At 33.2% G+C, this 23,987-nt stretch overlaps 2 protein-coding genes across 2 annotated transcripts; one reads left to right on the plus strand and one right to left on the minus strand.

Annotated features, from left to right (window-relative positions):
- Positions 1–3,813: 3,813 nt before the first annotated feature.
- TRIADDRAFT_60603 (uncharacterized protein) lies at positions 3,814–9,627 on the minus strand (the record flags this gene model as incomplete). The annotated part of the gene is made up of 17 exons (XM_002116594.1): positions 3,814–3,903; positions 4,004–4,156; positions 4,316–4,393; positions 4,495–4,575; positions 5,348–5,416; positions 5,565–5,615; positions 5,751–5,812; positions 5,961–6,039; positions 6,275–6,388; positions 6,512–6,562; positions 7,550–7,599; positions 7,690–7,750; positions 7,858–7,941; positions 8,530–8,614; positions 8,727–8,813; positions 9,483–9,547; positions 9,625–9,627. The coding sequence occupies 17 exons, from the start codon at positions 9,625–9,627 to the stop codon at positions 3,814–3,816; spliced, it is 1,263 nt and encodes a 420-aa protein (XP_002116630.1).
- Positions 9,628–20,496: 10,869 nt separating this feature from the next.
- On the plus strand, positions 20,497–23,140 carry TRIADDRAFT_64290 (expressed hypothetical protein; the record flags this gene model as incomplete). The annotated part of the gene is made up of 8 exons (XM_002116524.1): positions 20,497–20,565; positions 21,126–21,230; positions 21,322–21,368; positions 21,521–21,614; positions 21,811–21,882; positions 21,975–22,086; positions 22,396–22,517; positions 22,684–23,140. 8 exons carry the CDS (start codon positions 20,497–20,499, stop codon positions 22,732–22,734), a joined length of 672 nt encoding a protein of 223 aa, XP_002116560.1. The 3' UTR covers positions 22,735–23,140.
- Positions 23,141–23,987: the final 847 nt, after the last annotated feature.

Raw genomic sequence — 23,987 nt, forward strand, 5'->3', positions numbered from 1 at the left:
GCACGACCCAGAGCCACACCCATCGCCATCGTCTATACCCCCTCCCATAGCAGGAATACTAAATTATGATGATCAACTCCATTTTTCTTCTGATTACAACCACCATGTTAGGCCTGTGACGATGTTAATTGCCAACAATCCCCTTCATGAGACGATCATGGCAAGGTTGAATCGCTACAGGGAAATTGGGGGTTGTATGGCATTTGTTTCTGCCTGGTAAAAGCTAAACATGGCCAAGTATTGATTTTCTCTTTTAATAATGGCGTGAGTGATCTCTTGGACAAACTGGAAATACCGTGTATGATACCATACTAGCGGATCGATACAAATCCACTACGTAGCATGGCACTGCAGCCTTCAAAGGACTAGACAAGTCTTCCAATGACTTGACTGAGAGTCAACACGATTCAAGTGACGTCATTCGCGCGTGACAGTATTGTACCACGGCCGAGTGAAACCCCAACGGTCGAGTACGGTAATGTTCTAATTTTAGTACAGTGACGTAAACCAAGAACCTCGATCACACTCGATGACGTCACTAGTCTGGTGGTCGCTTATACGCAACTACAGGGCTGGAGATTGACCACCATGGCACGTGACTTGTACAAGGCTGCCACCGACTGCACATGCGCCACTGTCGGATGGCATGGATTGGAAAGTGGACCGAAATCCAATTTCTCAATATGGCAAATCAAAACATCAAGAGCGAATTGCTCTAGGTTGGACTGATCTATCTGCTTGGATTATGAGCTCATTTGAAAGTATATTTCTTCCAAGTTGAATGATATAATTTAAGGCGACACTATAGCTGAACAGTGAACATCTTTCAGCTATTTTAGAGGCCTTGCTATGCTGTTGTCCTACTGGTCTTCTAGACAGTGCATGACTGCGAAAGCGCAACAAAACCTCCACTTGATCAGCGCCTCCTACAAAAGCAATGCAAGAGACAATTTCTCTCTATTTTGAGGTAGCTTCCGACATGGGACTCGACTGCAACGATACAACATGCTCATGGCATAGATTATCACAGTACAGTCAATGCATCGTTTAGTTTACTTTTATGGCACTGGTATGGTGCTCGGAAGTTATTCCCTGCCCAAGAGTGATCATGCTGCAAAAGTACCACTCAGCTTCGACTTGATCAGGGACTTGCAGAGAAATCGAAGCAATTCCTCTCTATTTGAATTAAAGATACTTTTAATATGAGGAGTAAGACTGTACTAATAATAGCAGGGTCATGGTATGCATTACCACAATGTAGAGTAAATGCATCCTTTAGTCTGGTAATCCTTCTACTCTACAAGATAGATTAGTCAGTATGACTACGGTAAATATTTTGTTGCAGTGTATGTCAATGGCACTGAGATGGAGGAAAACCCGTGGCCGTGAATCTATCGTTCCACATGAAATTGTGCCAGTCTTCATCAATGCTTCCTATCCAAGGTTAATAGGCTGTACTGGCCACAAAGTAATGAAATCAACAATGACTCTCATTTTAGCCTCGTCTGCAGTTGATCCTTAACCGGTTCATTCGTGCAGTGGGGATAGAATGGAGATAGCGTAAGCTTCACAAGACAGCCAGGACAAGATTTTAAACTGAAAAGAAGGATAGTCTATGGAGTACTTGCTGATTGTATACTGTAAACCTTGCCTTCAACGAGGTAGAAGTAGAAAATGGATTGGAAAGCGTATGATAGCCGCCCAATACAATCGATTTCAGTCGGCAATATTGTCATTCACTCATAAATTACCTTGATCGTCCTAGCCATGATACCCTACCTGCATTAACCCCTGAAGGAACAGGCATGAGAATTGCAAAATTGCCCATAGTTTACAGCTAGCCTTGCATAGATGACATCAACATCCATCATATTAATCAATACAATCTAGAATGAAGTTAATAATTCACTCATCACAAACTACAGGTGACATCGAAAGTATCATTTTAGCTGTTAGTGAGTGATCGTCACTGTAATACGTCTTATGTGAGTATAAGGATGAGATCTAAAGTTGATGTTTGCAGAGTGCATCAACAAACTATCCACCTCCATTAATGACGACTTACAATTTCGAGACAGGATCTAGAATGAAGTTAATAATTCACTCATCACAAACTACAGGTGACATCGAAAGTATCATTTTAGCTGTTAGTGAGTGATCGTCACTGTAATACGTTTTATGTGAGTATAAGGATGAGATCTAAAGTTGATGTTTGCAGAGTGCATCAACAAACTATCCACCTCCATTAATGACGACTTACAATTTCGAGACAGGATCTAGAATGAAGTTAATAATTCACTCATCACAAACTACAGGTGACATCGAAAGTATCATTTTAGCTGTTAGTGAGTGATCGACACTGTAATACGTCTTATACGAGTATAGGGATGAGATCTAAAGTTAATATTTACATGGTGCATCTAGAAACTGTCTACCTCCATTAATGACGACTTACAATTTCGAGACAGGATCTAGAATGAAGTTAATAATTCACTCATCACAAAGCACAGAAGACATCGAAAGTATCATTTTCGCTGTTAGTGAGTGATCGTCACTGTAATACGTCTTATGTGAGTATAAGGATGAGATCTAAAGTTGATGTTTGCAGAGTGCATCAACAAACTGTCCACCTCCATTAATGACGACTTACAATTTCGAGACAGGATCTAGAATGAAGTTAATAATTCACTCATCACAAAGTACAGAAGACATCGAAAGTATCATTTTAGCTGTTAGTGAGTGATCGTCACTGTAATACGTTTTATGTGAGTATAGGGATGAGATTTAAAGTTAATATTTACATGGTGCATCTAGAAACTGTCCACCTCCATTAATGACGACTCACAATTTGGAGACAGGATAATGATGAAATTATACCACTGGCAATAGCCAAACTTTTTCAAGTTAAAGCCAGGGGAATAGGATAGACTAGCTATCAGTCCATCATGTACAAATCGATCAGGTCTTTTTGAGTACTACAAGTTGTTCATCTTGTATTTCTTGCTTTTTCACTAAAGCGTGCTACATCCTGCTAGGCACTGGCTCTTGATCATATTACTAGTAACACACCATGCTGCTGACGAGTCCTGACAGCTATTCAACTCTGCCAATGGTTGATTACTTGATAGATATAGGCATTTATTGCCATTCAATACGAGTTAAAACATTATTTAGTATATTGTAATAAGGGTATTTATTCTTTTATTGATGTAGTAGACGGATTAGAATTTATATAATTAGATTGTGGTTAGAATAGCTATCCTTGACTCTGTAGATCGAAACGGCAATTCTTTCAGAATATAGTCATTGTATTGCAAGGAAATTTATGGATAATTTAAAACTATTTGTATGAATCACACGACACTAGTTGATGCTAGGATACTCTACTATAGTTTATATCTTACAAATTAAGAAAGAATTCGAAGTAATAGTATAACATCAAAGTAGAATCACGGAACACAAGAGCTGATTATGCAAATTCCCATATGGCAAGAGAATCGATAGGAGACCAAATCGATTCGTCAACAGGTTATAATTTAAATGGTAAAAACTCTGAACGAATATCAAGTTAGAGAAAACAACTTTTGTAATATAGCCTAGAAACCATCTGCAGCTATAGTTGTCTCTTACCCAGAAATAAAAATATAGAATATGGCTGTCTTTACTATTACTGTCATGGATACGCATTCGCATATATTAATAATATTAATATGATAAATTGAGCTACGATGATGCAAACAAAATAAAGTAGCACCATCAGACATCGTTGTAGGTATAACTATAATACAAATCAATTTACTTATACTGTAGGATCTATTCCATATTGTCCACCACGATAGCTCTTTTACGGCGATCAATTGGTATCTCTAAGGTATATTTCATGGCAGCCCATTTGCTATGATACTGTAATAAGAAGAAATAACGGTTATTTAACATGCCAGAAAAGGCTTGATGCCATCCAATACGATAACAACGACAATTTAGTTGAGTAGTTGTTATTCACCTGTTCATAAACTTTACATCTTCTTTCTGAATATTCCAGCAATATTTGTTGCATTTCCAATTCTTTTTGATAGTCAAATTGCTCAATCTCATTCGACATATCTAAGCACATGACTTCTAGATGAGCTTTAGATGCATTCTGCTTCGATAGAACCTGCAATATTGGCGCACAAGGGCAAGAAAATGGTATAAAAATTGCATTAATAAAATAAGTTAGCTTACTCGGGCGTGCTTCCTCTGCAGTACTTAAATCCTCAACTTTGATTACCTAACGAGTAGAACAGAAACAACTATAATCCTACATTGCTTTTACCTCATTGCGGCTTTCGCTAAAAGGATTGTCTAAATCTTCATTGCTACATAGAACGACCTTTCCATCCGGTTGTTGGCTCTAAGTTTGACAGACAAAAATAATAAGTACAGTTCGATCAATCAATCACGTCCAGCAATGGTTAGACTATATATTATACTATCAAGCTACACAGGACGTACATTGGCATTCTCATACTGCCTAGCTTCTTCTTCCCAGAATAGGAAATTGTCGATAGCGCGTTCAATTCGATCAAGGTACGTCTAAAGTGGATAAATGAAACTAATGTTTTACCAAACTGCTATCAACGTAAAGAGGCCATTACGTAAATATTCATAAGCAAAGTGCTAATGTTTTTAATTATGTTTTCTTTCAAGCAAAAGTTTCTACACTACTGTTTCTACACTACAGGTCTACAGCAGGCATCAAACTGCGGTCTTAAAAATGTCTTGCAAACGGAATTTACTATCTCTACTGTCGTGCAATTACAGTTTTTCCCCCAGAGATAGCCAGTCTCACTTTGAGTATATTGCTACCGGTTTTAATTAAAGTATTTCTATTCAACACAATTTTCTATCACTACCATCTAGTCTGCAGTATTTTGAAAGATAGCCAGCATCATCTTGACAATATTATCACAAAAAATAACAAAAAATCTTTCATTTAGTAGCTAAGTGCCATCACAAACGGTCTGCATGACAGTTTCTAAGAAGAACTAGTATGACAGTATCGCCTTGACAGTATTGAAACAACAGTTGAAATAAATCTTTCAAATAGCAATATGACGACAAAACATCTTTCATGAACAGCTATGGTGCCATCACTAATATTCTACACTGCAATTTTCCAAGGATAACTAGTATGACCCTGACAGTATTGAAGCAAAAGTTGGAATGAAATTCTTCAAATATGATTTACAAGTGTTGACAATATTGAAGCAAAAATAGATGAACATTGCTTGCTTAAATCACCATAAAATTCCCCTTTTGTGCAGTAAGCTATTGATTCTGATAGAGTAGAAACATTTCAACTTACCTTTGCACTTTGAACATAGGCAATCAAACTCAATATATCCAAAATTAAGGATTGATCATTGATTAAATTCTATATCGTATTAGTAGCAAAAGAAAATGAAATAAGATCATCAATAAAAACGATCGTCTATACTTAACAAATCAGCGATACAACTGCAGCTAATAGACTTGAAAGCCTATAGTATAAAACTTGGCTATATCGAGCCCCTTTGACTCACTTTATTCTTATCGGCTTCATCTTGCATTCGACAAAGCTGAGAGCAAATTTCCTAAATAAAGGCACATTTCATTTTCATATTTTAGCCATTCTCTCCTCAAAAAGAATAGAGGCTTAAATTTTTATGGTATACGCTATCGTTGAGTTAAATTTAGCGTTACTATCATCAAAATACCAAATGAATCACCTGGAGAAATGTATCACTTGGTTCAGAATGACCAATACCTTCTATTGCATGGAAAACGGTATCTACATTATCAGAATGATATCCATAACGGTCGTAAGAAGTGTAAAATTGAGTAAATCACGCCGCAAACGTAGTATACAGTAGTAAATATGCTATTCAATGATCTAGGTGGAATAAACGACACTAATCATCTTTTGCGAAATAGTAGACCTGATATTTTGCTCTTATCCATTTCTTCTATGTTGTTCTGCAACATAGTTAAATTGGCAATTAAAGTATTCATGTAATCCTGATAAATGAATAAGATTAAAAGAAATGGATAAATATTCATATTAAAAGCAGAGAACTGCAAAATATCAGCATTGAATGGAAAGGGTTGTAATAAATCATTATTTCAAATGCAGTATACATATATATTTATGAGTCCATGTTTCTACTCTCAATAAGTGTTTTGAAGCTCGTTGACCTAATATAAAATGACTATTTCCTACAACTACTTTATATCATGTCTAATATCGACATACCTGTGCCTTACGAAGCGTTGAATTTTCGTCTTTCTCCATCCGAATAGGTTTATGATGGATCGTTTCATATGGATTTTCTAACTGACTGTAATCGTTTTGAATCGATTTTAGCTCCTAAAATAAAGTTATAGTGGAAGATTTAGGCATGCATAATACGACCAGTAATCAACGCAAGATAAATCTATGATGGGTGGTAGTAAAACCTGGTTTAATATTCGTATTGGAGTAGTTATTTACCTCGTTGGAGCCAGTAATAAATACTTTAAAATATGGGTGTTTTCGAAGAATCTAAATAGTTCATTTCATAAATGAAAATAGAATAGAAAAATTAAATCCGTGATTCGAAAGTATGGAATGTTGTAGCCAACATTGAGTTAATATATTATACACTCGTAGGATAACTATAATGTCATAGCAATAGACATACTAAGCTCTATATAAATTGATTAAACAAATAGTCTAGAAAAATAACGTCAGTGTTTCCTTAAAATAAAAGCGAATTTTTTCATCATATTAACATTGATCTCATCAGACAATGTATTTTCGTAAAAGTGTCACGATTTCCTTACAAGACTGCCTTAGAAAGTCTTTAATAGGCAACTAAGCTGGCAAGTAAAGCCTTACTAAAGTACCACAACATTTCAGCACTTTATTCCTAATTATTAATATGGCAAAGTAATTGATCTAGATCCGATATGATGCCCGTTGAGGCATCATTTTAAGCTCATCTGAGCATCTTCTCATTTTCCACGTGCAATGGAGTAAAACTTAGGTAAATCATAAACGAAATAAAATTGAAAATTGACTAGCTACCGTAGTCATGAATGATCCTTCTGTCCATGTTGCGAGATAAATTGTTATGTAATTAATTGAATCAGTTTTGATTTTGAATTTCCATTATGTATTTTAACGAAAGGTACTTATAACAAATATTTATGTTGATAATGAATGTAAATAATTCATTAATTCCGCTTATTCTTTCATAGATTTTCAAATGATATTAGCCATTTTAATTTAATTACGTTACTATTGTTGAAGCTCATTAAATTCTATTACTTTTTGTTCTTATTGATAGTAAATTTGTACAGTAGGACTATTCTAGCCTGGTATCGTATATTGTTGATGTTAACAAGAAAGAATTATCCCCTCCATGTCTATTTATACGTTCAAGGTAGAAGTAATTTTATTTGATACCGTATTCTAATTTGTCATAGTAGAGGGTATGGCAATTATTGCAGACATGTCTAGATTAGTATTGAAGAATTTTATAATAACCTTGTGCCTACTAATCCGTGATAGAAATCGCTGCATTTCTTGTACAGTTTCTAATGGGATAAGGCAACTCTTTAGTGATTTTTAGAATGGATTAATATTTGCTCTATGCATTATATTATACAATTAAATACTTTACTGACCTATTTTTGATTTGCCTGAAGCATCTCGTAATGGTGGAACAATCCTTTCCGGATTGACCATCTGCCGAAATTAATAACATAATGATCATTATATTTATACTATAAACTAATTAACAGATATCATCAATCAAAATTCAATTATCTTTCTTCTTATAATCACTACATTACCTGTAAGGCTTCTCTTAGCCAAATTAAATCTTGTTTACTACGATTGACCTCAATCAAACTTTTATCAAAGATTGTCAGATTGGTCTGTAGTAAGGGAAAGTAAAATAAATAATCAACCCAATGAATTAGAGTACATATCACAACCTTCTTGTAATAGTCTGTTTCAATACAGAAATACATTCTTCTTAATTTAGTAGCTCAGTTAAGGACAGACACCGCAATATTCATGCTAGTGTACATGAAGGAGAATAGTCCGGTAAATCGATAAGATCATGAACTGATACTGGAATAGAATGCTGTTTATAAACTGAAAAACTAACGATTCCTACTCAGAACATCATCTATAAAATAAATATTTCACTATGTACTGTATAGGGGTCAGCATTAAAGGTGAAAATGATGCAATTGCCAAACAAAATTTAAACTAGAAGTGTTAGGGTCTAGAGTATCTAAAGCTTTGTAATAACGGTGGAGGGCAATTTAAAATCATTGTTGATTCTGTCAATTACCATTTCTATATAATCTTGGCAAAGATACTATTCTACGATTGCAATAAATCGTGCTATTCGTACTGAATAACATTATGAAATAAGGAAATCAATTTGAATGGTCCTGCTGTATAAGGAAACCGCCATAAATCGCATTACTTAGATTGAGGTAGCTTTTAAATACCTTAGTTATTATTTTAAATGGTGATTCTTGATCTTCATCGATGCAGGTTACATTAATGATGAGAGTATGTATTGCTTCTTTGTGGCTACCATATTGAAAGAGATAGATTGAATAGATGGTGATTCATCATTGGAAAAGATTTTTCTTGCTGTTTTCTTGATAGTTGGAATATTAAAGAACATTCTATGAATACTTACACAGATTTAGGTGATGTTGGAACAGACACCGATGCAGAGGCGATATGCGAATTACATGTTTTCGAATGGCTTTCTAAGTCTGTTATCCTAAAAAATGAATCAAACAAAGATTTATATATATATGTTATATACTACGTAAGCTTATTGTTAGCTATAATTCCTATACGATAATAATTAAAATAGCCGTCCTATGACGAAGTATATAATGCTATAACAGTCAAAATGAGTTGGAAAAATAACGCAAATGCTCATGATCCAATGCCTTGCAATCCTTAAAAGTGTATTAGACATCAAAATACTGTAGATAGCTAATAGTGCAAACTTAAGTCCCTATATTACTCATATTTTAAAAATCTAGCATTTTGAAAAGATTTTATAAATTTGTAGCCAGCCTGCACTTAACATAAGCAGTGAAACTAATGATTTTATTGATATATGCTCCCAAAATCAACTAGATGTTAATGAATACGCAACAATAAAATAACTGCTGATGCAGATAGCCGATAGAAAGACTAAAGGATTTGGTACTGTAGAAAAGGCCTTACATGCTTATACTAAAGAATTATGAACATGTATTGTTGCCTACATTTTAATCTCTTATAGACTTGAAATATCATTATATTAATGGCACTAATAATTTCTTATTTCTGCGTAATATTCTACAGACTAGATCAACCGAATTCGATCTAATACGGGTTTGCAAGATAGGTCCCATACGTGTTATAATAATTCGATTTAGGTTATGTTTTAATTTACCTTATCTTTTCTGAACAAAGCGTACAGGATAAAACTAAATCGGAATCATCGGCGATAGTTTTACTCTATAAATATCAAGAAGTGAAATTGAACTTAATTAGTAAGACAGAAAGTTCGTTGATATATTATTATGGGTTTTTACCATTTTTGTAAGATGATCGTAATGTTGATACTGAATAATTATAGATATACTCGTATATAATCAAACACAGAAAATTATTCATCCTAGTAAATCGATCCTGTTTTCATTATCATGATTGCTACATCATAAGCTTGAGCTATATATTTTATCTATTACTGGGTTAATATTTAAAGTTAAAAAGAAGTAAGTACAGTGTAAAGTGATACACGATATTCAGTGGGCTGACATAGGTTTGCGCGATTTCAAATTTCTTCTTTTTGATTTAATGTTAATGACACATACTCTGCTACTGTATAGGTATGTATTATTAATGCTGCATAGATTCCATATGAAATCCTGTGAAATTAGTTTTCTAATATACTGAAAGTATAATTCGGTAAAGGATCCATAGAAGGCTATATGCGAGTCCGACAGATTTATACAAGACTGATTTAGTGACTGCACCTAGGAATTTTGTAATAAATTTCAAATTGTTTGCTCATACAACAGATGTTACCTTTTGAAGAATAGGGCGCCCATTTCTGGACCTGTTAGTGCTAGTCCTAGATACGAATTCTCATCATTAGCATGGAATTATGCATTATTTAAAAAATTAATTCATAAAACTGAGATGAAATGAATATTTTTCTAAAAGATAAATTGTGTATGAACAACTCTTATAGCAATAAGATTATTGGTTTATGTAGATCTATTTAGTAAATTATCAGGTTTCGATTTCAGTCTTGAAATACTACTGTATTTTTCGAGTATAAGAATTTTTGTTAACTTAATATTATGGTATTGATTTATTTGACATAATGCATGGTTTAGATAACACTATCGAAGTAAAATAAACAGTCTAGTATAATTTGAAATCTTCTGTAGTATAAGATTCTATTTTAAGTAAATCGTATTAGTTAATTATTCCTACTACATCGTCTTTTAAGTATAAGAGAATTGATACCGTTGAAAGTATGGCTATAATTTAAATGATTAGTAAAAAACATCAAGAAATTCGAGACTAAGCACTGACCTAAGATTGCATACTCTAAAATTTCTAGCTAATCAATGTTAAACTGCTATCGCCCATAATTAAATAAGCATCGTATCTTCAAGAGAGGAGCTATTTATGAAGAGTTAAGTATTCCTGGTATTTTAACACTGATTACAATTTCAAAGCAGTATTTACTGTTTATATATCATACACCATCAACGGTATATTCTGGTCTTGAGTAAATGAGGTTTACTCCACTAGTCATGATGACAAGTTCGTTATATAACTTTGTTGATACGCATAAACTAAACACCATATTCACAATCAATTTGTTTCTGTTTCTAGTGTTACTGTTAACTATTTCTAGATAGTATAGAGTTTATTGCGATTATACACTATATTCTGGATGCAAATAATGTATTTTAGTATTGACAGAAAATAAATTATTGCTTCAGGGACTAATTATAGACTGTGTAGTGGTTAGAAAAAAGAAAGATTGTTTCGCTTGTCAAGATATTGACAGCAATTTTTACTTTTTATCTAAATGCATGATAAAATATTTCCCCTTTGTCTAATCTTCAAGTCTAATAACTTCAAAAATGTTTTATACTATATTTTATGGTCAAATTTGTCATCAACTTTAGTTAGAGATGCGGAAGATAGATCGTCAAAAACTATTTAAAACTACTATTTTAGCTATAAAAGGAAGTATAACTTTGTGATTACTGATCACTTAGTAAATACTTTGTAAGATTAGTCAATTCTAATGTTAGCAATTTATACAAACTCAAAGCCATTGAAAGCCTTACATGATTATTCTTGATAGTTCAAGCCTGGAAATTTAGCCACAAGTTGAAATTGACGAAAATCAATGCTGTCCTGTAATGTGCTCTAAAGGTAGATCTATATCCTAGTAGCGCAAAAATGTTATCGTTAGTTGTTAACTAATTGGAATGCTGACTAATCACTTGGTTAAGTAATGTTCTGCTATCTGTTGTAATTACTAATAGATTGAAAATAACCTTTTAGAATAAGTTTAATTTGTATTTAATCATAGTTAATCGCATTATTTATAATCAATCCATTAAGAACCGAATGCTCGACAGCCAACATGGGATAAAATGTAGAATTAGAGTACAAGGCAACTGTGTCAACTTATCGATTGATGAGGAAGGCAACGTTGATGGTTAGTCCGTGTCCTTACTATTGTACTATAATTTATAATTTGAATAATAAATTGAAGCTTGTATAATAAATGTTCTGTTTATTAACATGCTTGACTAGATCGTATTATTATAACTGTTATTCCATCAACAATATATGTAAGTTCAATTTTATTGTTTATTGCAATCCGTTATTATGTGATCCTATACGGAAAAATTTACATCAAAAGATGGTGTAGAAACCTTGATTAAGCCAGCCTTACCTCTTGTTTATTCCTAGTTATTATCATTCAGTAATATTATTAGCAATGGGCTTGGTTTAAGTTTACTGTTGTCCAGGAAACTTCTGTTAAACCATAGAAACATGATCAAAAGAAAATTCAAATTTAATTATATTGTTTTGTAGTGGACAGGGAACAATGCAAACTACCGTTACAACGGTAATATGATAGTAGATTAAAGTTAGAGTTTATTAGCATAAGTTATAGATAGCCAATAGCAATAGTCAAAAGACATCAATTATATGTATATGTAGAGTGCATGTGGTAGATAGAAATGGTTTAGGTACTTTATGCAATAACATCCGGGTCAATCCTTTTCAATGTAAGAGTACTATGTAGAACATATAGGCGGGAATAGAATGGATGAATCTGAATATGAAATTTAAAATCACTGGACTGACAGTCCTGACTTGATAGGGTGAGCTTGATGGAAAGATTTAACCATCGATGGTACAGTATGTGAAATGATTTCTTATAGTTTTGATGATTAATTGAAAACAGATAAATTAAAATAGATCAATAAAGATACTCTCAGCGTCGAAATACATTGTTATGGTATTAACAATTAGTGGAAAAATAGATAAATTAAATGTCTAAATAGATAAACTCATCGCTCTGAAATGTATTGTTGTAGTTCTTGTTATTAATCGGGAAGAAGAGGCATTAGAATTGACTTCTACATTGATAAGCTCACAGTCCTGGAATATATTAGCAAGGTTTAGCTGTTCATGCGAAATAAATGCATTCAAACATAAAATTCTAAATTGATAAACTCATAGCTCTGAAATATATTATTAAGGCTTTTATTATTAAAAAGAAAAAAGACGCATACTAATACACCTCTAAATGGATAGACTCATAGCTCTGAAGTGTGCCATAATAGTTTCTATTAATTATAATTATGAATGGGAACAGATAAATTAAATATACTTCGAAAGGGATAAATTCACACTTCTTAATAGCACTATTACGGTTTTCGTTATGAATGGCAAATAGATGGATAAAAAATACTTCTTCAGGTAACCTGATAGCTTTGAAATGCTCTGAATGCACTAAAATAAGGTTGTCGTTATTGACCGGAAACAGATAATTTAAATACACTTCTTTAGATATACTCATAATCCTGAATTGCATAGTTATTTATATTTTTTGTTACTAATAGGAAACAGATGAATCAAGTATACTTCTTCAGATAAACTTAAAACTCAGAAATGCACTATTATAGCTTTATTTATTAGAGGAAAGCAGATAAATTGAGTATACTTGTATAGATGGTCAAATTTACAACTAGAAGATGTACTATTGATGGCTTTCATTGTTCATAGAAACAGATAAATTAAACATGCGTGTAAACTCCCAATTTTGAAATACAGTAGGATAGTTTTCCTTTTTCAATAGGAACAAAAAAATTAAGATGGACTTCTTAAAGAATAAATGCATTGCTCTGAAATGCATTATGATCAATTTTCTTTATTAATGGAATATAGACAATTTAGCTAAATAAATAGATAAACTCACATCACTAAAATGAACTGTTATGGCTTTAATAAGTAATGGAAAATATTTAAATTAAATAAACGAACCGATAAACTTACAGCCATGTAGAGAATTGAAAGAGTTCGTCTAAAACTGGTGCAGTTGGAAATAACCCTATGGATTATGAGCTATGAATAAAGTTAAGAAAATAACTTGCTGATCTAGAAGGCTTGCAGTGAGATCAGTTCAAAGTGATGATGTAAAATATCTTATGAAATAGAACTTGAGTCAAACATTGAATAAAAGTCCGGGAATTGTTTTTTGTACCTTTTCTTGTAGTATAATATAATTAGAGTCGGATGATAGACCTAAAGTTGAAAACATCGTTCGCTCATTCTTTTAATAAATAAAAATATCAACTGCAGCACGTACTGATAATCAAAAGACAATGTTGTCGCTTATTTAATTAAGGGAGAATCCTCCCGCTTTGCATATGGGTTGCATGCAGCTGGCTTGCTTATTATGTTAATAAATTATAAATCACCAATGATAATCATCACAATATCATACGTAAGTACTAGCAAAATGTGCAAAAATGTACATTGGCTGGGTAATCGAGAAACATATATTAATTATAATAATTGATTTTTAAAATTCCCAATTACTATCTCAGCCATTATTTTACATTGAGTAAATTTTTTATCTAGACAATACCTTGAAAAATTAGTCATAATTTATAGTGAACATGATGAATACTCAATGACTTGTTCAATTAAAGATATTGTGCGATGACTATTACTTCATTAAAATATTAACATATTTATTGAGTTCAATATTCAAGAATTTATAGTAATTAAACCTGAATTTAAGATATTGTGTGATTTCTATTACTTCTTTAAAAAATTTATTGAGTTCATCATTCAAGAATTTATAGTGATAAAACCTAAGTTAGTTCCTGTATGGACTTATAATAATAACATTGTTTAATCTTCGTTGTTGGTGAACAGTGAGTAATACCATCGCTAAATAACCAGTCGATATTTTAAATTGATTGCTCTAAAGGCGTAGTTATATTACTTGACTCAAGTATTACATAACCATTAGGCAAGTCGTGAAATCTTGCGAGATGGCTGGAAAATGTGAACAAGTTAAATATAAGTTGCGATGTCAGCAAGATTTGTTTGGCATGTAGTAACACAAAGATCCAACGTAAGGTTAGCAGCGTCTTGAACATCTTCTGCTGGTACATGTGGTCATTTCCACATAGACAGATTTAATAGAAGGCATTTTCCCAATATGGAAAGAAATCATATTTTATGGATTTAAATTGAATAAGTACAGGTATAGATAAATAATTACAGCAATTATAAAATAAAGGAGGACAAAATTTTTCAATATGAAAATAAGAGTGCTATTTGTTGATACTTGGAGAACAAAATTGCATAAAATATGTATTTAATAAGTAGTAAATAAGTAGATATTATTGGATATGATGATGTAAGATTAGAGCTTATCAGCCTTTCAGTTGGAGAGAACACTTAATACAGACAGTAACTCGCAAGCGTTCTATCAACAGCACCTCTAGGATGATAAACAACTGCTCTTTTGATAAAATCTAATCGCAAAATTTAATCATAAGAGTAATGCAACCGTGCTTGCTGCACTTTAGTAATATTGATATTCAAAGCTGAGTGACTTTCATGTAGAATTGATTCAGAAATAAAAGCCTTTGATTATTCTACCAGCGATACTATATGAGTTTACAATAGTATATTATTGTTTTTAATATGCAGATGCTAATGGTTAATCATTTACTAACACTATTGGTGTTTGTAGTTGAAGAAATGTTAAATCAGACGATCTATGATGATAAGTAGGCCTACATTGTATTTCTATGCTACCATTTCATAGCCAAGATATACTTTTTCCATATTCATGGTTATAATATAAGTATTAAAAGGTTTATACAAGTATCGTAGGCGCGAAGTATCGATAGGATATTATAATATAGTTTTTTCTTCGCTTAGGTAAGGCATGATCTTTATTCTTTAAATGACTAGTTATGACATACTCTAAAAGCTGACAAAACAGTTTGATTTAATGAATGTAAGGACTGACAGGTGGCTAACGCATTATTTTATGACTGTTTTGTACCTGTACCGCATAGCAGAGTATTTAAAGTCTATAATCCGCTAATGAAATTGACGTCAGTGCTAATAAATGCTTTGAAAATAACTAATTATGGCTATAATCTCTTTTAAGTAATTCATTCCTTAACTTTCATAATGATACCGTAGTTGGAATTTCTTAATGTTATTTGTTAATAATATTATAATTGATGTTTTAATTTCCGTTGTATAGGCTAGTAACAAATTGTTTTAATTTGTTTGAAGTCTAAGCTGTAAAGTAATTCCTTTCTAATCTCTTCGTAATATGCTGTACTTCAGCAAATTACTTTGAATTTAAAATTAGTGTCAACATAGATAGATGGATTAATTTTGAAACTAAAGTACATTTTAAAACATTTGAGTACTTATACGTTACACCAGCAAACAGTGCAATGAAATAATAGAAATAAAATTAACGATCTTCCACATCATGCTGTAATTTTTGATTCCGAATTTCGTAGCAGACAGCTTAGTCTACAATTAAAGCTACGTAAATATTGTAATGAAGTGACAGAAATAAAAATGATGACCTTCATCATTATACTATAACTTTATATTTAGAGTTTCCCAACAGATAATTCAGTCAAGCGTTGAACTATCGAAGCTATAAATGATATTATAATTAACTTAAGTATACACAATAAATGATTAAATATAGCTGTTAATTTAATTTTTCTGTAGTAATGCCAATAGGATTCATATAGTACAAATTATCACTTACTGCCCATATTAAAGTTTCTTATTATTCATACAGTATAATACTCTATTTCAGCGACTAGTTTGCTTAAATGATGGACAGTATGGAAAAGATTGATTGAATTACCATTCATCGGGGTAGTTAGGCTAAAGTATATAGTGACGGAGTCTACTGTAAATAGTATATGCTGCTATGTCAATATCCATTTTGTGTATTAATTCTATTCTCTCAATAAGATTGAGTATTCAGCTCTGGTAGTTTCTTTGCGTACTGTACTCTTAATCAAATGAGATTTAAATCAGTAGAGCTTCATTTAATTTCAATACTATATTCTATATAACTTTTATCCCATTAGTGGCAAATCCTATCAGTAACAGTAATAAAATGGGTCATAAATAGTTAAGCTACTGTTTTAAACTACCATGGTTTAGGTATGCTTCAGGTCCAGCTGCTAAAAAGGTAAATAGAAACCTACCATCTACTTGTTCATTTCTTGATTGGGACGGTAGTGCTATCGAAGACCTAATCGAGGACTGAGATTAGCTAAGCAACAGTATTTACCTAATGGTAGTAAGGCACGCTTAATTCTAACTAATTACAGTCTATAACGCTAAAAATTGCAGCTGGTTGCGATTAGTGACTGTAGAAGCTTCTAGGAATATTAACTTTCAGATATGGAAAGTAGAGTCGATGGATCGATAGATATTATTTCGATGAAATTGATTCAGTGGCCTATATTATGCCTACATAATTATTCAATGATACACATAATCATAATGGAATTCAGTAGCGATAGCCATATAATCACAATATTAATGTGAAATATTCTAATAGCAAGATTATTGGTACATGTAAAAAAGAGTCGATATACAGTACTGTATATAAAAGTACATGCGCCTAGTATACATAATAATAATTGTTAACAATTCTCGACGATACTACGTCAGAAGCAATGCACTAAGTATTATTATCCACCTTGATCAAGCGCAATACTAAACAGCATAAGAAATAATGAACGATCATGCATGAGTAAGCACTCCCTTCTTCTATAAACAGTCTAAACAAGATACGAAAGTTTTTAATTTTCATGAGCGTGTTCTAATAGTTTAAAATGCGAGAATACAGATTACTTTAAATCATATTCGAATTCTTGCATCTAACGCTTAGATGGACACCATGATCTTGCCTTACTTTCGGCTCTACAAATTATACGCGTATACGCATAACTAGAACTTGCACTTTGATGTGCATAACTAATGAAAGGTAAATTTACAAAGCGTAGTATGGCCGACCGTATGGATTTGTATCAGTTGTCATTTTGACTTTTTGTCTCATTTCACCACTTTAATATTTACTTCATACATTGATTATGTATTACTAGTATTGGAGCTATTCTTTTACTACATCATCTTGTGCCTTGACTAGCAGATTTCGCGCTTGCGATACCTTCAGGAATGGCTTTACCATTTCTTCTTGCTAGTTATTTAGCTATAATTGCATATCAGTATGCTAACGAACGCTTCTACTGAAGTGTATATTTTAATTGGCCTTTTGCCGTAATAGCCATCAATATTTACAGAAGTTACTATATTAATTTCTTTGGATTATGCCAATTTTTGATGCGATATCAACGTTAGTTTATTTTCTACGTATATTTGCCTGTCCTTAAGAACCCAAACCTATACGAGTCTATAAAGTGCTAGACTTCATTAAATACGATCGGATAAGCAATTTAAAACGTTTATCAGTGATACCGGTCCATGGATGGAATCCTGATCGGTTGTTGGTTTACTATGATCTCGGCGTAGCGCATTCTACGGATCAACAGTCTATCGATAACGGTATTGCAATCCTGACTAGCAAATAAATTTCTGTAGGTATCGGATACCGTAACCGAGATTCTTTTGCTTGCCGATTTTCTGTCGAGATTTCTAAATTAGTACAGTAGAACCTGAGTCATTCGACTCAATTCCTACTCAGTACATACGCGTATTGCATTAAGTAATGGCAGATGAATTATCAAGGACTTGAGAAAATATACTCGTATAGCAGGGTCAAAGATATTATATTCATGCGTTATTAGAATAATCGAAGCTATTAGTGGGTAATCCAGAAGCGATAGCTATAGCCCAAGTAGATCGCCATCATTGAAGTGATTCTATAAGGCTTAGGGTTAGGGTAAGGTAATTCTGTTTACAAAAATGGTAATCCGCGTATTAATTATGACTAGCGGGATTGATATTATCGTTGCAAGCAATATATTATTTGTAATGTGCAATTTGGTGTGCGAAAACCGAGCCTTATATACGTATATCTATATATACAGTATACTTTATCCACAGCTGGGTGTGCGGCTTCAGCTAGTAATAGATAAATGTCTTATTCGAATATCTTAATCCATTGTCGTCTACGTGATGAAAGATGAAATGAACATTTTCCGTTGGATTTTAGCCTTTTCTATTATTTCGTTGATAGATTATGTAGCCAAAATACGACGTTATACGGGTATATTATAATTAAAAGATATCGCAATGTATGCTTTTGCCTCATGTTGCAACTCGTATCTTTTTTACCTCCTACCGTATCTATTTTAGTCGTTATCTAGTAGCAACGATTATGGTTATTAACAGAAGTCACTGTATCGATTTTTGGGGATTTTACCAATTTTGTGGCGATATCAACGCTATTTTAGTCATAATTTTAGACGTATTTTACCTGTATTCAATAAACGTCTTATTTGAGCATCATGATCTATCGTCTTTTTTCAACCAGTTCTATTTACTACGCGTAAGCTTGGTATTCAAGCGTTTAGGGTTAGCTATGTCGAGTAGAATTACTAAGTAGAGTGCAGGAGGTCCAACAGTACAAGGGAAATAGAGTAGAAGGAAGGAGAGTTCGCTTAATCAACTATACGTATATTGAAGGAGGAATGTCTACAATCTCTTTTGACATTATATTTTAGTCATAATTTTAGACGCATTTTACCTGTATTCAATAAACGTCTTATTTGAGCATCATGATCTATCGTCTTTTTTCAACCAGTTCTATTTACTACGCTTAAGCTTGGTATTCAAGCGTTTAGGGTTAGCTATGTCGAGTAGAATTACTAAGTAGAGTGCATGAGGTCCAACAGTACAAAGGAAATACAGTAAAAGGAAGGAGAGTTCGCCTAGTCAACTATACGTATATCAAAGAAGGAATGTCTACAATCTCTCTTGATATTATATTATAGGAGGCAATGCAGTGCAGTACATTTATATTAAAAGTCGCATTTTAAAGTGCCACATCATTTTGAAGGGGATTTACTTTTAAAAGCATGCAATACTTTTATATACTATTATTGCTGACCTAGTCCGTCGGTCTGGTCCGGGTGTATGGACTGTAACACCTAAGACGAGTCCGGTAGTCCATGCCTCTGTCTCGTGTTTAGAGCGATCTCTCCGATCTCTCATCTCTACCCGGTGTCTCGGGGAATTGGTTCCGGTAGAGGAATGACTGGGCAATCAACCAACTTGATAGCCACTTCAGAGCGTAGCCGTAAACACTACAGTACAGTGCACGATTTTAGATGAACAGAATAGCTAAAATAAGCACCGAAATAGTCAGCTAGCCTGTTCTAGGGCAACGAATGGCGTTGGCAGTTCTTCTCTCTTTCTTGTAGTACTGTCGTCCAGCCGTCCTGGCCCAATGCGCATCACTGTACTCTCTCGACTCAGTGTCAAGCAGTTTGACGTGAGCAGTCAAGTCACCCTACCCCGTTCACCCACTACTGTTTACGTCATACCCTAAAATAGAATATGATCGCAGCAACAGTCACTCAGTATATAGCCAACCTTTACAGTGTACAGTGTACAGTACGTCGATACAACTGCAAAAATACTGTGCACTCAGTACCGTCAAGACGGTACGGTACAGTTCCAGTATGGCGCTGTAGGGAGGACCCAACTGGCAACCAGAGTCCTGCTATAAATTGTCGATGTGAAGAAAAAAACATTGTGTGATCATAGCCATCTCGAGCATTTGCTCCATCAACTACCAAACATTGCCTTCAATTTCTTCTATTGACAGCTGAAAGCGTCTAAATTCTTCCCTTCCATTACTCCTCCAAGCAAAAATGAATCGCCTTTTCGGTCGTGCAAAGCCAAAAGAGCCCCCGCCAAATATGACGGATTGTATCGCTAATGTAAGGACGACAAGGCTTAGCAAATGCAGACATGGACAGTACTTGAGTTGTTGATTTGACATTGATTGAGAAATAGACGTCAAGATAAAGTAGAATGTTTTGAATGCAATGCTCTTGAAATCAAGTGATAGTTTACAGTTAGAATGAACAGAAATGTAGCAATGGATACACTTAGTAACTGCACATATCAGTAACGATCGACTTGATGCTAGATATTGGATCCAAAATGGACTGACTATACGATACAGTTTTGTATGATGGTTGTATCTTGCTATAATGAACGCCATCATGGTATTTTCCGTCGTTTTACCGAATGGATTGTTTGTGATAATGATAATCGTTTTGTATAATCAAATATACAGTACTTTAGCTTACTAGTTTGAAGGTATATTGGTCTTTGTAACGCTGATTTGTGATAAAAAATAGTTTTTCAAGTTTTCCATCTATCCCTCTCCTCTTGCCATACAGTACTTACTATACTTACGAAAGAATGCCATGACTGGTTGATGTTGTTGGTCAAGTACATTCATATACATTGCTGTTATTCACCATCATTATAGGTCGACGGGCGAAGTGAATCAATTGAAAAGAAAATACAAAAGTTAGACCTTGAACTACTTAAATATCGCAATCAAATGAAAAAAATGAGAGAAGGCTCTGCCAAGGTAAGTAATGATTAAATCAAGTCCAATACTGTATCTTGTCGGCTGCTTATCTTTGACAAATGCTAACGGATTCTATTCTTGACAATACTAGAATATGGTTAAACAGAAGGCCTTGAGAATACTCAAACAGAAGAAAATGTTAGTTCTTAGCTTATACAAACCATGGCTACTATTATATGTCGAAAACACACTTAAAATTAAAATTGCTTCGTCTTCTTGCTGATTGTCGCCTACCGTACAAAATTAGTATCGTAATCTGTGGCTTCATTTTTAATTAAATACTTATTCAGGTATGAACAGCAGCGGGATCAGCTTATGCAGCAATCCTTTAATTTAGAACAAGCTAATTTTGCTACACAGACTTTAAAAGATACCAAAACCACGGTTAGTATGTCCATGTAATTGCACAGTCGGTTGGCTAGTCCATACGCATAATCGTTTATATCAATTTCGTGCCCTAGACTTGATTAAAATTAGTCTATCATCATTTGCAATGACTGTGCAGTACATGTAGCATATCTCTCGATTTTTTTCCTTTAGCGAATGGTGTTTCACTACATATTATTCATTGGTTATATAGGTTGACGCTATGAAATTGGGTGTGAAAGAAATGAAAAAAGAATATAAAAAAGTGAACATCGATCAAATTGAGGTATAAAATAAGATGACTTTATCATTTATAGCTTGTTGCTTACTGTTACCAGAGTTTGAAATACGGTAATCATTTTATTAATAATAATATAGGACTTACAGGACGATATGTCTGACATGATGGAACAAGCAAATGAAATACAAGAATCGCTAAGCAGAACTTATGGAATGCCAGATGATTTGGACGAGGCCGATTTGGATGCTGGTATGTTTCGTAGCTAAATTATTTGTGAGACTTTTGCATCTTTCACTTCTAGCATGGAAGCTTAATCTCCATTCCTAATCCCCTTAAGTCTACATCCTGCCGTCGATTATTGGTTTTGTACTGCTTATTTAAACTGCATGTACAGACGCGCAGATATTACCCTATTGTTAATACCTTATTGTGAACTCCAAATGTTGATACTTACACATTATATTCCATTAATTAATATCAGTTGCTTACCGTTAATGGCCAATTGCTATGAATATTTACTGTACAATGTATTAATCTTACATGTACTCGTATATACAGAATTAGATGCGCTAGGTGACGACTTGGCTTTCGATGAAGATACGTCATACTTGGATGATGCCGCAAGTACACCGGCTGTTCCTAGTACAAATCCCGGTGAAAATGAAGCGGAAAAATCAGCGGTATAGTGGCTATCTTACTTTTAAAATAATTGAATAATTAATGATCCATTGAAGTGTAAAAGTTTTTGTAAGAAAGAGTTACAAGTCCTAAAATTATAGTTGTGATCAACGCTTTATGTACCGTATATTTATTAATGGACGAAAAATTATATCTTATCAAATTTAGGAAGGAATTGCTGTTGATGAATTCGGCTTGCCAAAGTTACAAACAGGATAATGGATTAATGTTACTCGTAAAATTATGTTTAACCAATGTTCTTGACTATTGTAAAAACGACTCTTATGATGCCTTCAAAAAGGGCTTTTACGATTTCTTCTTGTTGACTATTTAGCTGTAATTTCATATCAGTATGCTAAGACTTTTAACTAAAGTATCTATTTTAGTTGACATCTTGTTGCAGCGGCCGTAAATATTAACTGAAGCTACTGTATTGATTTCTTTGGGATTATGCGATATTTTGTGGTGATATCAACGTTAGTTTACTTGTACTTATTTTTGCCTGCATTAGATAAATGTCTTATTCGAATATCTTAATCTATTTTTGTCTACGTCATAAAAGATGATTACTTAGCTAAATACGACGTTATACTGTATTATTATTATTAAAAGATATCGTAATCCATGCTTTCGTTTCATGTTCTAATATACTTGTACCTTTACTGCCTTACTAGTAGCTGTAATCTTCAATGATTACTTGTAATTTAAAATCATGTGCACGAACAGTAGTATTGCTGTATCTTTACAAATGTACTTAAGGTTGAAGATCACTATAATGGGAATGCTGTCGTTTTTTTTGCATGAAATATTCACTTGGACAGCGTAACGCAAATACTGTACATAACGTGATTATATGAATAGTGTTGTGATTGCGTATGGGCACTTAACCAGTTGTGATACGTTTCTTTAGCAATTCCTTAAACATATGATACACATAATAGGATTAAAAATTAGACTTCATTCTAGCTTTTTTATGCTCTGAAATGAATGAAATTATAATCATATAACAAAAATTATCTTTTGAGTCAGGTTTGACCGATAAAAACAAATTATTATTTCAGAGTCTTTAGGTGTTATTTAACACCGATGTAGCATAGCTTAATCCTACAGGATCAAGGTTGACGTACTACTGATATTGGAAAAAGTCGAAAGAAAGAAAAAGATTCTGAACGAATCTTACACAGAATTATGGATAGTTAGATCAGTTGATGAACAGTATATTGCAGTAAATGCATAACATATATATATGTATATGCATATATACAATAGCACATAGACCGGCTGTTTAACCGTTGTATATTACATAAAAAATGGAATCTTTAGATTTATCAAATCCTAATTCGATGACATTTCGTAACAGCTCAGTTAGTACTCGAGATTATAAGATTACATAAGATATCATTACGGAAAGAAAGAAACATTTGCATAGAAAATGTTATTATGTAGATACGTTTGTGACTCTAAGCCTAACA

Source organism: Trichoplax adhaerens, genomic scaffold, assembly GCF_000150275.1.
Source record: "Trichoplax adhaerens TRIADscaffold_16 genomic scaffold, whole genome shotgun sequence".
Lineage (NCBI taxonomy): Eukaryota > Metazoa > Placozoa > Uniplacotomia > Trichoplacea > Trichoplacidae > Trichoplax > Trichoplax adhaerens.